This window comes from Acipenser ruthenus, chromosome 13 (assembly GCF_902713425.1).
Source record: "Acipenser ruthenus chromosome 13, fAciRut3.2 maternal haplotype, whole genome shotgun sequence".
Lineage (NCBI taxonomy): Eukaryota > Metazoa > Chordata > Actinopteri > Acipenseriformes > Acipenseridae > Acipenser > Acipenser ruthenus.
In genome coordinates this window covers 30,805,063-30,818,032 of record NC_081201.1, presented here as the reverse complement: position 1 = coordinate 30,818,032, position 12,970 = coordinate 30,805,063, and the positions used below count along the sequence as shown (strand labels likewise).

Below are 12,970 nucleotides of genomic sequence, written 5' to 3'. Positions count from 1 at the left end.
TTCTTCTTTGTTTTTTTCTTTCTTTTTTCTTCATATAAAAGTTGGTGACACATAACAGCTTACCATTCTGATAATCAATAGGGAGAATACTACACTATAAAAACAAACAAGCAAACAGAAAACTTTAAAGACCAGGCTTTTTTGGCCTGTCGAGAAATAAAAACAGCCTCTATCTTTCATGGAGGTAACCTGGTGTCGCCTGTATTGAACATAGATCTTATCAAAAATAGGTCCTCCAACATGTAATATTCAGAACTGTTTTCTTGTCATTATGACTTTTTCAGTAGGTGTTTGCAGCATAGACAGGAAATGTACATGCATAATTTGTCTCTGATTATCTCAAAGATAATTGTGGTGTATATACTGTGTTTCACTGGCTTGCTTTTGATATGGAACAGTACACTTTTAATGATTCAAAAATAGAAAAAGAAACATCATGATCATGGCTACAAGGTGCATTTCGATGGGAGGGGAGCCTGGCTCTTTTTTGTGCTGCACTGTGTTTGCTGAGAGATGTACTAATTCCCTTTAAATACACCAGGAAAGGGCCCAATTGATCAATTGTTTTTCAGTAGTTAAAAAAAGAAAAAGAAATATACCTCTGTGGGACTGCGTAGCTCTGTGGAAAGGTTAAACACATTATCTAAACTCACTCCCAGAATGAATCCCTGAAAGCAATGAAAATTAACCTACGGTTCTTATGGGTACCAGTAACATGTCTTACTTTCCTGAAACGTGACAGTTTATTTCCACAAAAGCTAGTTTAATTTATGTAAAACACAATAGGGTTAACAGTCAAAACTGCTAAATAGCATAGTGACAAGAATATTTACAAATATTTTAATAAGGAAATGATCGATTTTATATATGTAGTTGAGTCATTTCAGAAAAGTCAGTTCATTTTTTTGACAAAATGGATTGTTGCACTGGTTTCAGTTTCCCATTAAGCTAAGATAAGAAACTACATTTTCAGAAAAGCTCTTTTCACACTTTGTTGCAAAACAGTCCTCTTGTCACTTCAGATTACTTCTTCTTTTACTCCTGAAACAGCACAGCTGAAGAATATTTGCATTAGTTTGTGCACAAAAAAAGACGTCAGAGGACACAAGCCTTTCTCTCATTGTGTTAATTTTAGTAAATAAATGAATATATAAATAACTACCATACACCTTTATAAATCACATTGGATCTTTAAAATCTTAAAATAAAAATAACGTATGAAAGATTATTACATCTGTCTCGCAAATTATTGGAAATGTACATTTGCAATGTTTATTGCTCTGCTGCATCACTGTTTTAAAAGTTTTGTTTTTTTTAGGAATAAGGCACACCATTGTGGGTGCTATGTGGGATATTGCTGTGTCAGGTGAATTATTCCTTCATACATTGAAAAAGCAGCAATTTCCCATGACAAATACACCTTGGGTGCCTTACTCTGCACTGTGCCTTCTCCTTACCTCAGATAGCATATTTCACTCGTGTATTTTTTTTTTTTAATTGCTATTTTTGAATCATTAGTCAGATGGAAACATAATATATATGATAATTACCTGTACATTCTAATTGATGGTTCTGCAATACAAAACAAAGATATATACTTTAAAGAACTGTAATAATAATAATAATAATAATAATAATAATAATAATAATAATAACAACAGCTTTAGGAATAATGTTAACATAATGAGGCTGTAATTGATTCGAGGGTGTCTCTAAAAACACAAGGCTAGTTGTAGATGACTTCTAATTAGTATTTTATATTGTACAATTGTTCTACGGTGTAGTGGGTGAAGACATTTGTGTTTATTAACTATGGTGGCACGGGCAGTCTTATTATCTTACTGGGGTCGTGCAACAATAATAAGGGCAAATAATAAGACTGTAGACCACTGTAATTCGTACAAGTGTAAACTATACTGTAGTAAAACCTGTCTAATCCAGCTCCTATACATCCTGTATAATTCTGCGTCATTTTTGTGTCCTGACCAAATCCCTATTAAAAATGTTGCTGTGATCCTCTCTAGTGTGTCTATTCTGGCATGTGTTTAGAAACCAGTGTGTTGTGTAAATACGTGCAGGTATGGTATATCTACTGTAAAATCCTTTTTATATTATGGAGAAATAAATTTAAATGGATCCTTGAATTACAAGGTATATCTGGACAGTCCTTCATACTGTATATACTGTAAACTCTATTCTTTTTTAAGGCACAGTATTATATTATACAGTAGATCTGTAATCCAGCATCTGTACATCCTAATTGTAAAAATAATAATAATAAAGTCTAACCCTTTTCAAAACATGCCTGCTCACACAATCAACAGTAGGTTACTTACCTTAAAGACAGTCTTTGGCCATTTCCAGTATCTAAAATAAATACAATTAGTGAACAAAAAAATCAACTGATATTCATGAATGAAAGCTTCCTTGACCTGAAAGCTATCATCAACTGTAAAGAAAATACATAATGGTCTGGATTTTCCATTTTCCCTTAAGTACTTGCATATGGAAACATACAGGTCTGACATAAAGTGGTTTGGGGTTTCCACATACAGTATGCTGTGGCTAGCTGACATAAAAAAGCAGAATTAAGGCATCAATAATATAAGAATTGTGTAAAGTGCAAATAAGTGATCCAAATGTGTATAGGACAAAGAGCTTGCTATGTATTTCAATTAAGTGTATCAGCACATTCCTATTTCATGCCACGGCATATCCTTGACCTAGTAAAGACAGGATGTTGTTTGAAGATGCCAGAGGCAAGAAAAAATAAATGGCAGCTCACAGCAGATGCTCACAGAACTACACAATGACATATTACTGTATTCCAAAAACACTGAAATGACAACGTAATCCAGTTGGATAAGCACTAGGGATTCAAGGGAGGAGGGATTTCTGACTGCCTGCTTGCCTCCCATGGGTGAGAGAATATTGTATAAATTCGGTAATATAGACAGGTGTGTATGTTACTGGTTCATTTTGTAATCAATGATACTGCCACCATTAAAAAATTAAAAATCTACCCGAAGCAAAACAATTTATATTAAACAATTAACCAACTGTTTTATTTTATTTTATTATTTTATGGACACATTTTACAAATAGAAATGAATTGTAGAAAGTAGTATCTCTTACCTGAAAGATCATTGTCAAGCATATGTTTTTTAATCATATAGAGCTTTATTGCAACAAAACATAAAGCAAAGATGGCACCGATTCCAGCTCCAAGAACTGCATACTTGACTTCTGTAAACCAAAATACAAGAATATTACAAAACCCCTTACACATAGTACATGCCATTTAATACATATTCTTAAAGGAAAGGAAGATGTACAAAATATACTGGGCCCTATCGATAACACTTTAACCCAGGTTTATTTACTTTCAGACCTGTTTTAATTAAAAAATTATATTCCTCAATATTCAAGAAACTTTACTATTTCTAAAGAATGAATGGATTTGTTTTTAAAAATGACTAAATAAAGTGTGTATTAAATGTGTTTCCAGTACCAATGAATTGACATGGATAATACATCATTGTATAGTATAAACTTAGGTTCCAAACACACATTGTTAAATAGTTTGTCAAAGAAACTCTCCCTTTTGTGGTTAATATGATGTTCCATCAGCATTGGGATTGTACCGTCAGTGCTCAAAAATGGCAAGTTACTACTGTACTCTCTTGACCTTGATTAAGATCACAGCAAACTATAAGCCAAGTTTACTCTGTTTTTTGTATAAACATCTCTAGTAATCAGTTGTGGTACAACCTGTTGCCATTTCACCCATTATCTCGCAGTTATATCAGCAATTGAAAAGGGAAACCTTCTTTCTCTGCTGTGGAGATTATACAAGATATGCAATGTACCATGGCTAAGTACAGTTACAATCAGTTCAATGATATTACTGTATTTTACAGAGTTAGATTGATGATGCCTGCAGTATCAACCACATAGTTTCCCCTCTTCTCAATTAACAAGTAACAATGGGCCAACAGTTACGGACAATTGGTCAGAGGTCTTTCTGATGTGAGAACCTTTGTCCGGTGAATTTTGTTTGTTTTTCATCTATTAATATCTCTTCAGAAGCTAGTTACTGGGATTAACTTGTTTGAATGCAATCTGTTACTAAGCAACCCATTTATGTGAACTTTGGCACCTGTATGTGTTGGCCCCAAGGTGGTCATCAAACCTGTGTCAACGTCAGTTGAATTCTAACATATCTGACTGTAGGCAGCTGAGTATTGGTGCCTTATGTGGCGAATTATTCTGGAAACCTGTTACTGGAGCCCCCTCATATTGTGTAGTAAAGGAAAAGAGTGGGAACAACATATTTGGAGTATCTCTTATGCATCAAACAAATTAACAATGGAAGTCATTACTTGTACATCATCATTTTACGTCAATGGAAAAGTGATTTGTTATTATAAAACAGGTTTACCTGGATCGTCTTCACTGTCCAATCCAGTTCCATTAACTTTTGTGCTTAAACATTCTGCAAATTAGTACAGTAATAAGTTGCATTAGTAAAAACACAGTGGAGCTACACACGTTACTGCATGCATAAAACAATACTGTTTATGTTGGCACATAAATTAGTTTATTTTCAGTCTTTCATTTTATAATCTATAAAATTGAATATTGTACATTTTGTATTCTATTTTTTAAAGTTTCCGTCTTACAAAATACCAAAACATTTCAAAAGAATAAAGGGTTGCCTTCTCAAAATGTAATCCCAAGTGATATTATTTATTTGCAATGCCCAAGAGAATAATAGTTGTTTCATAATCCCTAATCTACTCAACAACATGACTGATGACATCAATTTGAAATGGCAGAGGAAATCTGGGTGAGCTGATACATGATTTAAAACTGCAGAAAAATGTACTTAGCGATTGAATTATTAAAGCAAACTGAAACACAGTTGACATTGTGGTTAGTAGATCTTAGCAATGATTAAAGGATACATCAGCACTGCATGAAAGATAAAATATAAACTATTCAAATCCGAACAGTGTAGCATTATGCACCCAAACATCTGCATAATGCTGCACTGCTATGTCCAAAATCACTGTTCTCAAGCTTCTCTTCTGAGCAAAAAAACATGACTTCCGCATGTACCCTCACGTGTGCTCTGAAACTTACCTGCGGATGCCCAATGAAGCATTGTATAAGCTATATTACCTCTGTGTGGAAACACACTAGTATGTGTGACAAACATGGTCTGTCTAATTTTCCATAAGGAAGGAACTTGTACCTGCTTTCGTTTTTCACACTACATGTTTCCTTTGCTGAAAATATAAAAATGTAATATTTATTTTTTTAGGTCGGATCATCATGAAAGACCTCATTCCTAAAGGAAATACATTGTTTCCGTATCTCATTTGCTTGTTTATTTGATACGTGTCCATTCTGCACACATTCAGAATCAGCTGGAGGTACTGTATATCTGACTTTGGGGACGTATATTGAAATAACACAGTGCTGCTATAATTGTGGGTAGGTCCCTTCATTAGTTGGAAATGACAGCAACTCCGTCTTGGGTTTTCTTTTCCCCGCAAACCACTTACACAGCACAGACGTTTTTAATTTTTATTTTTTTTAATTTTTTTTTCATTGAATGCAACATTAATCATAATAATACATCAAAATACAACATGCAAAGGAAACGAAAGCAGGTACAAGTTCCTTCCTTATGGAAAATTAGACGGACCATGTTTGTCACACAGACTAGTATGTTTTCACAGGGAGGTAATATAGTTTATACAATGCTTCATTGGGGCACTAGGGTCGAGGGTACCGAAGGCACAGAGAACACTGTTGCATGGAACGTTAAAGTGCAGAAGACATCGAAGCTCCGAGGTGTCGAGTCCTCGAGGATGCAGAAGCACTGATGCACCGAGGCTATGGAGCACCAGGGCACCAAGGGCACTGATGCACGGAGCTTAGAAGTGTTGAAGGTGTCGAAGCGCTGAGGCGTCAAGGCCTCGAGGCACCAAGGGATTCAAAGCACCAAGGCACTGAGGCTATGGAGTACTGAGGCACTGAGGGCACCGAGGCACTGAGGCACTGAGGACGTTGAGGCCAAGACACTGGGGCGCCGAAGCACAGAGCACCTAATACCAAGGGCTTCAAGCACCAAGGGTACTGAGCTATATGTTTAGTCTGTGGCTTATTGCAATCACACAACCGAAACAGCGCGTAGCTTGCAATGGTGTGGTGCCTTTAGACAGTTGCAGTATGGACTGCGTGCAGTCACACAGCCGGTGCAGAGCGAAGCTTACAACAGAGTAGTGCACTGTATATATGCCGTCTGGATCGCGTGCAGTACACAATCGGTGCAGCCCGTAGCTTGCAGCAGGGTGGCACAGCCTACAGATGTGGAAAAGGAGAGAGAGAGAGAGAGAAAGAGAAAGAGAAAGACTTTTTTTTTGGACCTACACTCTGCTTTTTTGGGTGGGTGGTTCGAATGTGCGTGGGGTCTACTCAACAGTAGGACCAGGTAATACCAGGCCTAATGGAGGAACCACACAGTTGTTGTTGTGTGTGTTTTTTTTTTTAAACTGCAAGGCAGCAACACACACAGACACTCAACAGCAAGCTGGAGTGTAAGGGTCTTTTTTTTAAAACCGCAAAGCAGTAGTTTCAATAGTAACCAACAACCTGTAGGGGCAGACTAGGCCATGCACAACCGAGGTAGCCCAGAGTACTCGACTCAACAGCGGGCGCAGCAGAGCCAGGTCTCACTGATTTTTCAAAAGCTGCCAAGGGCAGAGGAAAAATAGAAAACACAGGCAGCAAGCTGCAAGGTTAGTTGAGGCAGATTACAGTTGCTAGGCAAAGTAGGCTGTTGAAAGTAATATATAATATTTTTTTTAAACGGAGCGCCGTTGCGCAGCATTTTGCTCAGGCTTCAGCTGGTGGTCGTCTTCGAATTGAAAGGGAACTAGTTAAGCATCTTGTTTTCACAAGCAAGTATACAGCTGGATGGCTCAGTGGAGTGACAACAGATTTTGAAGTCTAATTATGTCAGCACTTAGAGGCTAATCCTGGTCAGTGCTTTAAAGGAGAATTGCAAGAAAAACCAGGTCTTGCTGGAAATTACATTGGTGTCTCAGAGCTACAAATATAACAATGCATTGCTGGCTAAATCACTACTGCCATGTCTAATATTCAAACAAGTGTCATGTTCATATACTGCTATAAAAATGGGGACTGCTATATAAATATCTGGAAATAAGAATATATAAACACATGGAAGATATTAATGGTCCTGAGCTTCTTTTTGAAACCGAAATCTTTTCAAAGTTGAGGATTATGTACATATAACACATAATACAGGATGGCTTACAAAAAATAGTGATCTTCATGAACAAAAATGACAAAACTGTAAAATGATAATATTGTACCATGTTAAGTGTGCAATAACTTGCTCAATATACAGGTACTTCAGGGCATTCCGCCAATGAAATGGAAACAAAACAATGGGTATGCCAACACTATGCTACACCTATCATTTACACACTAATCCTCCTCCATCAAAATATTCGTCTTTTAAAAACATCAGTTAATACGCCAGTCAAATTGACTGGGCATGGTTGCTCAAGGTATGCCTATAAACGCGGTCATTCTAGTGTTAAACCTGTTTACCCTCACCTTCCTGTCAACCAATAAAGCATGTTATCGTAAATGAGATCATTGGACTCTTCAAAACTGCCCTTACAATTTGGGACTCTTGAATTGGAACTATAATATTTCCATCACTGGAGTTTCAGAGCTAGGAGCTGGATTTAACCCTTATTAAGTTAAGTTAAATATCACAGTAAAATGGACATGCAATATGAAAATCAATGTAATTTAGTAGTAAAAGGAAAACATGAAACAGGTATTATTACAGAACGTTTGATTATAGCATCATTTTTTTGACCTTATTAAATTAAAAAGAGCTGCAGCAAGCTGTTCTCCAGAATTACAAATTCATGCAAACAGTGCCCAAGGCGAGATATTTGGCAATGTTCACAATCAAGTTATCTTTTTTTTTTGCAAGCACATTAAGACATCCTCCTAATGCTATATAACTAAAAAACAAACAACACCTAGTACGGAATTGCCATCCTCACTGTAGTACTTAAAATACTTGTCAGGGATTAAACAGTAACACAAGCACTTAAATACCCTATCTACTAATTAAGGATCACATTATATTATTATTATTATTTTTATTATTATTATTATTTATTTCTTAGCAGACGCCCTTATCCAGGGCGACTTACAGTCGTAAACAAAAATACATTTCAAGAATCACAGTAATATATATACAATACAGTTTCATTTTCATTAAATCTGTTTAAAGACTGAGAACCCCAAACTGTTATACAATAAGTAGAATCCCAGCTAAATCAACCAGCTATAAAGCACATTCATAACAAAATACACTAAAGACTACTCACCCAAGGAAAGAATAAGTGTGAAAGCAGAAACCCAGCTGAAAGACACAACCATGTTGTTGATTAAATTCACCATACTATTATCAGCCTTCTTGAGACTTGAAAATGGATCCCCTGACAGACAGAAAATGTAGCCACATCCTGAACCTGTTCTTTATTTTGTGCCTGCAAAGTAGATGTGACAGTGATATGATTAACCATGATAACAACTGAACACATTAGCAACGCAATGGATATTTAGGACAGTAGAAATGCATCTCGGTTAATCTCAAATGCTAAAATAATTCAAAAGCCCCAGTATAAAAACATACTTTACAGTACACAGTGGAGATTGTAAGTGGTCAATGTATGTTGCATTTAGTATTTAAAAAAATATGACAGCTATACTGGCTCTCTAATTAGAGTTATTATAAGATACTATTAAACACTATTTAACTAAAACTCATTCCACTTGCAGGTTTGAAGCACTTATGTGCACTTTTATTAATTACAAAACAAATAAAAGTAAACAAAAACCTAACTCCTACTTGGAGTACTAAACTTAACGTTCCTTCTGCACTGACTGTATCAGACGGCTAAGCTGTTTACCGCTTACATACACTGTTACACACATAGTTTTCCACAGCCTCTTGCCTTCACACAGACTGCCCTAAACACACATTTCTGTTCCTGTTATATACCTGTCTGCTAATTACAGGCAGGTGACATTGGTTATTTCAAGCCAGGAAAAACTCTTCCGAACTGTGACAGAAATACAATGATTCTTGGTTGTAAATCTCCCGCCCGACCTGTGAGGGCGCTAAGCAGCGAGAACAGAGTTCTTTGGACGGGCTGGTCTGACAGTTCTTTCCCAGGGTCGGGAAGTCGGCCAGTCTGGATGAAGGTGAGACTCCGTTGCAAGAACACATTGACCCGGAAGGTAAACGATGTGGCAGCCACAGATTGGAGAGGTGGTTGCACTTGTTTACCAAGGGGTCATGTGTGACGGCATAAAAGGGGACAGAGAATCGCAATCTGTTCCTTCGTTTGGTTTAAACTTTTGAACTGTAAGGACTGTGAGAGACCCTGGGAGAGATAAAAACGTTTGCGAGTGTTTTGTTTTGTTTGTCTGTAATTGTCTTGTTTTGTTTGTCTGTAATTGTCTTGTTTTGTAGATCACTAGATGGCTAAACACAATTCCAGAGCCGTCGCTAAGGGCCAGCACTAACCCAGAACAGCACTGCACGATTGTCACTAATAAACTGTATCACCCACCAAGAGCACTACTGCACGCACCCAGAACTGGTGACTGTGTTAGTATTATTGTGGGGCAGATATATTTGTGTTTATTATTTGGGATTGCAACCCGTTGTTATTTACGCCGCGCAATACACATTGTTGTGTGTATTGCCGGGGTCTTATTATTTGGTCACCAGACCTGGATAAAAATAAAAGTACCTTTCCAACTAGATTATAACTTTCCTTGTTTGTTTCAACACGCACTGCATCACTCCTGCACCAGTACACAATCAGCCACTTTGCCACACCGACTCACTCCCGTGGCATTCTGGAGGATGTAGTCCTTTAACCCCTTCTGGACTACATTTTTCTCTCCTCCTCCACCAAGCCTGCCACCACCAAGTTGAACTTACATTCCTCTTCTGTGAAGATACTGTTCTATACAGAAAATGTTGTTGCTGCAAAATTTAGAACACCCGATTAAGTTTTATGTCTCAGGGGTTATTTTAAGCTTTCTTAAAACTAGTGAGGCAGGCAAGTACTGACAATGGTTCAGAGATAGCATACCGCAGCTGTTTTAGATGCCTTGGTTATGCTGTAAACTCACAATGGGGTTGTGACACTGACGACTCCCTTGAGAAAGTATTAGAGTAGACGGGAATAATCAAGTATAAACAGGGTTTAAATTATCATGGAATATTTCCAAGAGCCCAACCGCCACAAACACCCCCCCCCCCAGCACACCTCAAAATAAAACAAACTGGGTAAATTAAAGCAATTACATTTATTTTATTTTAAACCAAAGCAATTTGTTCTACAGGTTTTATAAGCATTTCTTACACATTTTGTTTTTCTGTTTCCTTAGCTAACTAGAAAATTACATAAAAGTACAGTTAAGTAAAACTTCAAATAAGTAAAACTCCAAAAGACAGATGTGTGAATCAACCTTATTTACAAGTACAACTCTGGACTTCCACAGAGGAGGTCTCTGAAAATAAAAAGGTTTTTTCATACATTCTCAGGCAACCGAACCAATATCTTCTTTCAGGTCTGCCGATAGTCTGCCGATAGTAGTGACTTATTTCAATCACGGAAACAAAACAAATATACTGTGTCAAATATACACAGCAGGTAACTTGTTTACACACAACACTAGCAACAATGAAAATAAATTGCTACAGTCCTCTTGAAAATAAATATTCGTAATTATTTATAGTAAAGTTGTATTTTGTATTGTTTTCACTACAGAGCAGCCTCAAGCTGAAGTCAAGGGTGAAAATATTTATCTCAGCTCTGGCTGAATTTAAGCCCTGAGCATAAAGATAATTTACTGCAGTAACAGAATTAACAACACACTGTATTTCAATACATGTCAGATCGATAACTTTACTGGAGAGTACAGTTCAACTTAATATTACTACTGTATATCAGGTACTGCTAGAAAAGAAACATTCTTTAAATAACTTGTGAGTTTAAGATTTATGAATAGCATATGGAGCCCATCATCCCATGCGATTGGTGGCTGGAAAAAAATGATTCCTTTACCCAGGACTAAAGAGTAACCTGCTGCATGAAGTCATGGTCTACAATGTTGTAATTGATATACAACATCTCAGCACAAGCAGTTGAGAGGACTGAAGGATGCACTGAAGAACAGCTTCATCATGACGTCTAATGGTCATAACCTTTTTCTAAAGTTTCTCGTGACCTGATGTTTGTATAAGCACATTGCAACACTGTCCTCTACAGCAACACGCTGCTACTATCAGTTTACTATTTGGTTGAAAAACCATGACCTAACGTGAGTCAGGCAAGAACAGTCAGATTGGCAGGCACACATTGTAGTGGCGGAGGTAGCCAGCACTGTCTAACCCAGGAACAGCAAGGTACAGGAAGGAAGGAGAGGCCTTCGGTATGGGCCAGAAAAGGTCTACTATTGTATCCATTGAAGTTAACTGCAAAGTATGCATGAGCCTAGGACTTTTTACTTGCATACATGATGTTAGTATGCATATCTCAGTACTGTTCCATGAGAGAGCTGGTGTAGATAACAGGGAGCGTTTTGGAATTATAAAAGGAAAACGTGGGGCTGGTGGAAGAATAGGTAGCATTATTAAGCTTCTTAAAGGGTTCCTGCAGTAGACCTACATCTTAATTAAACATTTATTTTACTACCCATTCGCATACAATACTACACATTATGCATGTATCTAATGGTGTGTATGAGACAACACTTGCATTGAGTATTAGCAGTTAAGGTGCTGTTGACTAGTTAGCAAAACCACAAAGGTGGTCTGAAATTACCTAATGATAGTAGTACCTCTTTAAAAAGATACAGTAGACTATGACTGGGTGTTATTATCACTACTTACATCCCTAATAGCTACTAGACATACGGTTGTAATTATGAATAAATCAAACAATACATCTCTATAGGGCTTTGTAAAATCTTGTATTTTGGTGGGGCAGGGCTCAAACACAGCTCTGCTCTATGTGTAGACCATGGGACTAATCTTCTGGGTGTCCAGATACAAAATGCAACTGAATTCAATAATGCAGTGACACACATTGCAGATTACAGATAACGGTAAAAGCCCAAAATTGATTTTTGAACTGAAAATAATAACCATTTTTTTTTTTCTTTATAAAACTGCCACAGTAGAACTCATGAACAAAAAAATAAATAAAAAAAAAAACAGTGGAAGAAGTATTGAAATAACTGAATACCAAAATACTGTAAAATACATACATCAACTTATTAAACACACAGCTTTTTTTGTTTATATATAAATTATTTAATATGCTGTAATTACGATTATTTAGATTTTATCTATACAGTAGTAACTGATATAGTAAAGTTGCGCTGTGTAGATCATATTCCATAGCAAAGTAATAACCAGTCAGTTATTTTCATCTCACTTAGTCACCAATTCTTGACATGGAACAATACCAACTGGCAAACCTGGCAAGAAAATAACAAAAAACGTTAATACCGTTATGCAGTATATTTTGATTCAGGTCAAAAAAGGTAATGCTGTATCATTTAGCGCCGATTGACACCTGCCCCTGGTTGGAATGCTGTAAACAGGGAGGAGTCTGGCATTTCTGGGAGTGTGATAGTCAGCCATTCAGACCCAGTCAAAATGCCTCTTCTGCTGCTGGACTATAACATGCTTCAGAGTGTCTGTCTGCATCCATGAATGATGGCTGACCTCACTGCTGTTAGAACATGTGTGAATGTCCATCATGTCAACAAGCCCCACTCGCTGGCAGCCAGGACTCCTGGGAAAATATTCACAGCGCCC

General features: G+C 37.0%; 1 protein-coding gene across 1 annotated transcript; it reads right to left on the bottom strand.

The window, feature by feature from the left end:
- Nucleotides 1-368: 368 nt before the first annotated feature.
- On the bottom strand, nt 369-8,585 carry LOC117418093 (transmembrane protein 273-like). Its single transcript, XM_034030676.3, has 6 exons — nt 8,451-8,585; nt 4,442-4,495; nt 3,136-3,246; nt 2,337-2,367; nt 1,551-1,572; nt 369-1,055 (listed from the first exon to the last, which is right to left on the bottom strand). Exons 1-5 carry the CDS (start codon nt 8,521-8,523, stop codon nt 1,560-1,562), a joined length of 282 nt encoding a protein of 93 aa, XP_033886567.1. The 5' UTR covers nt 8,524-8,585; the 3' UTR covers nt 369-1,055; nt 1,551-1,559.
- Between the last annotated feature and the right edge of the window lie 4,385 nt (nt 8,586-12,970).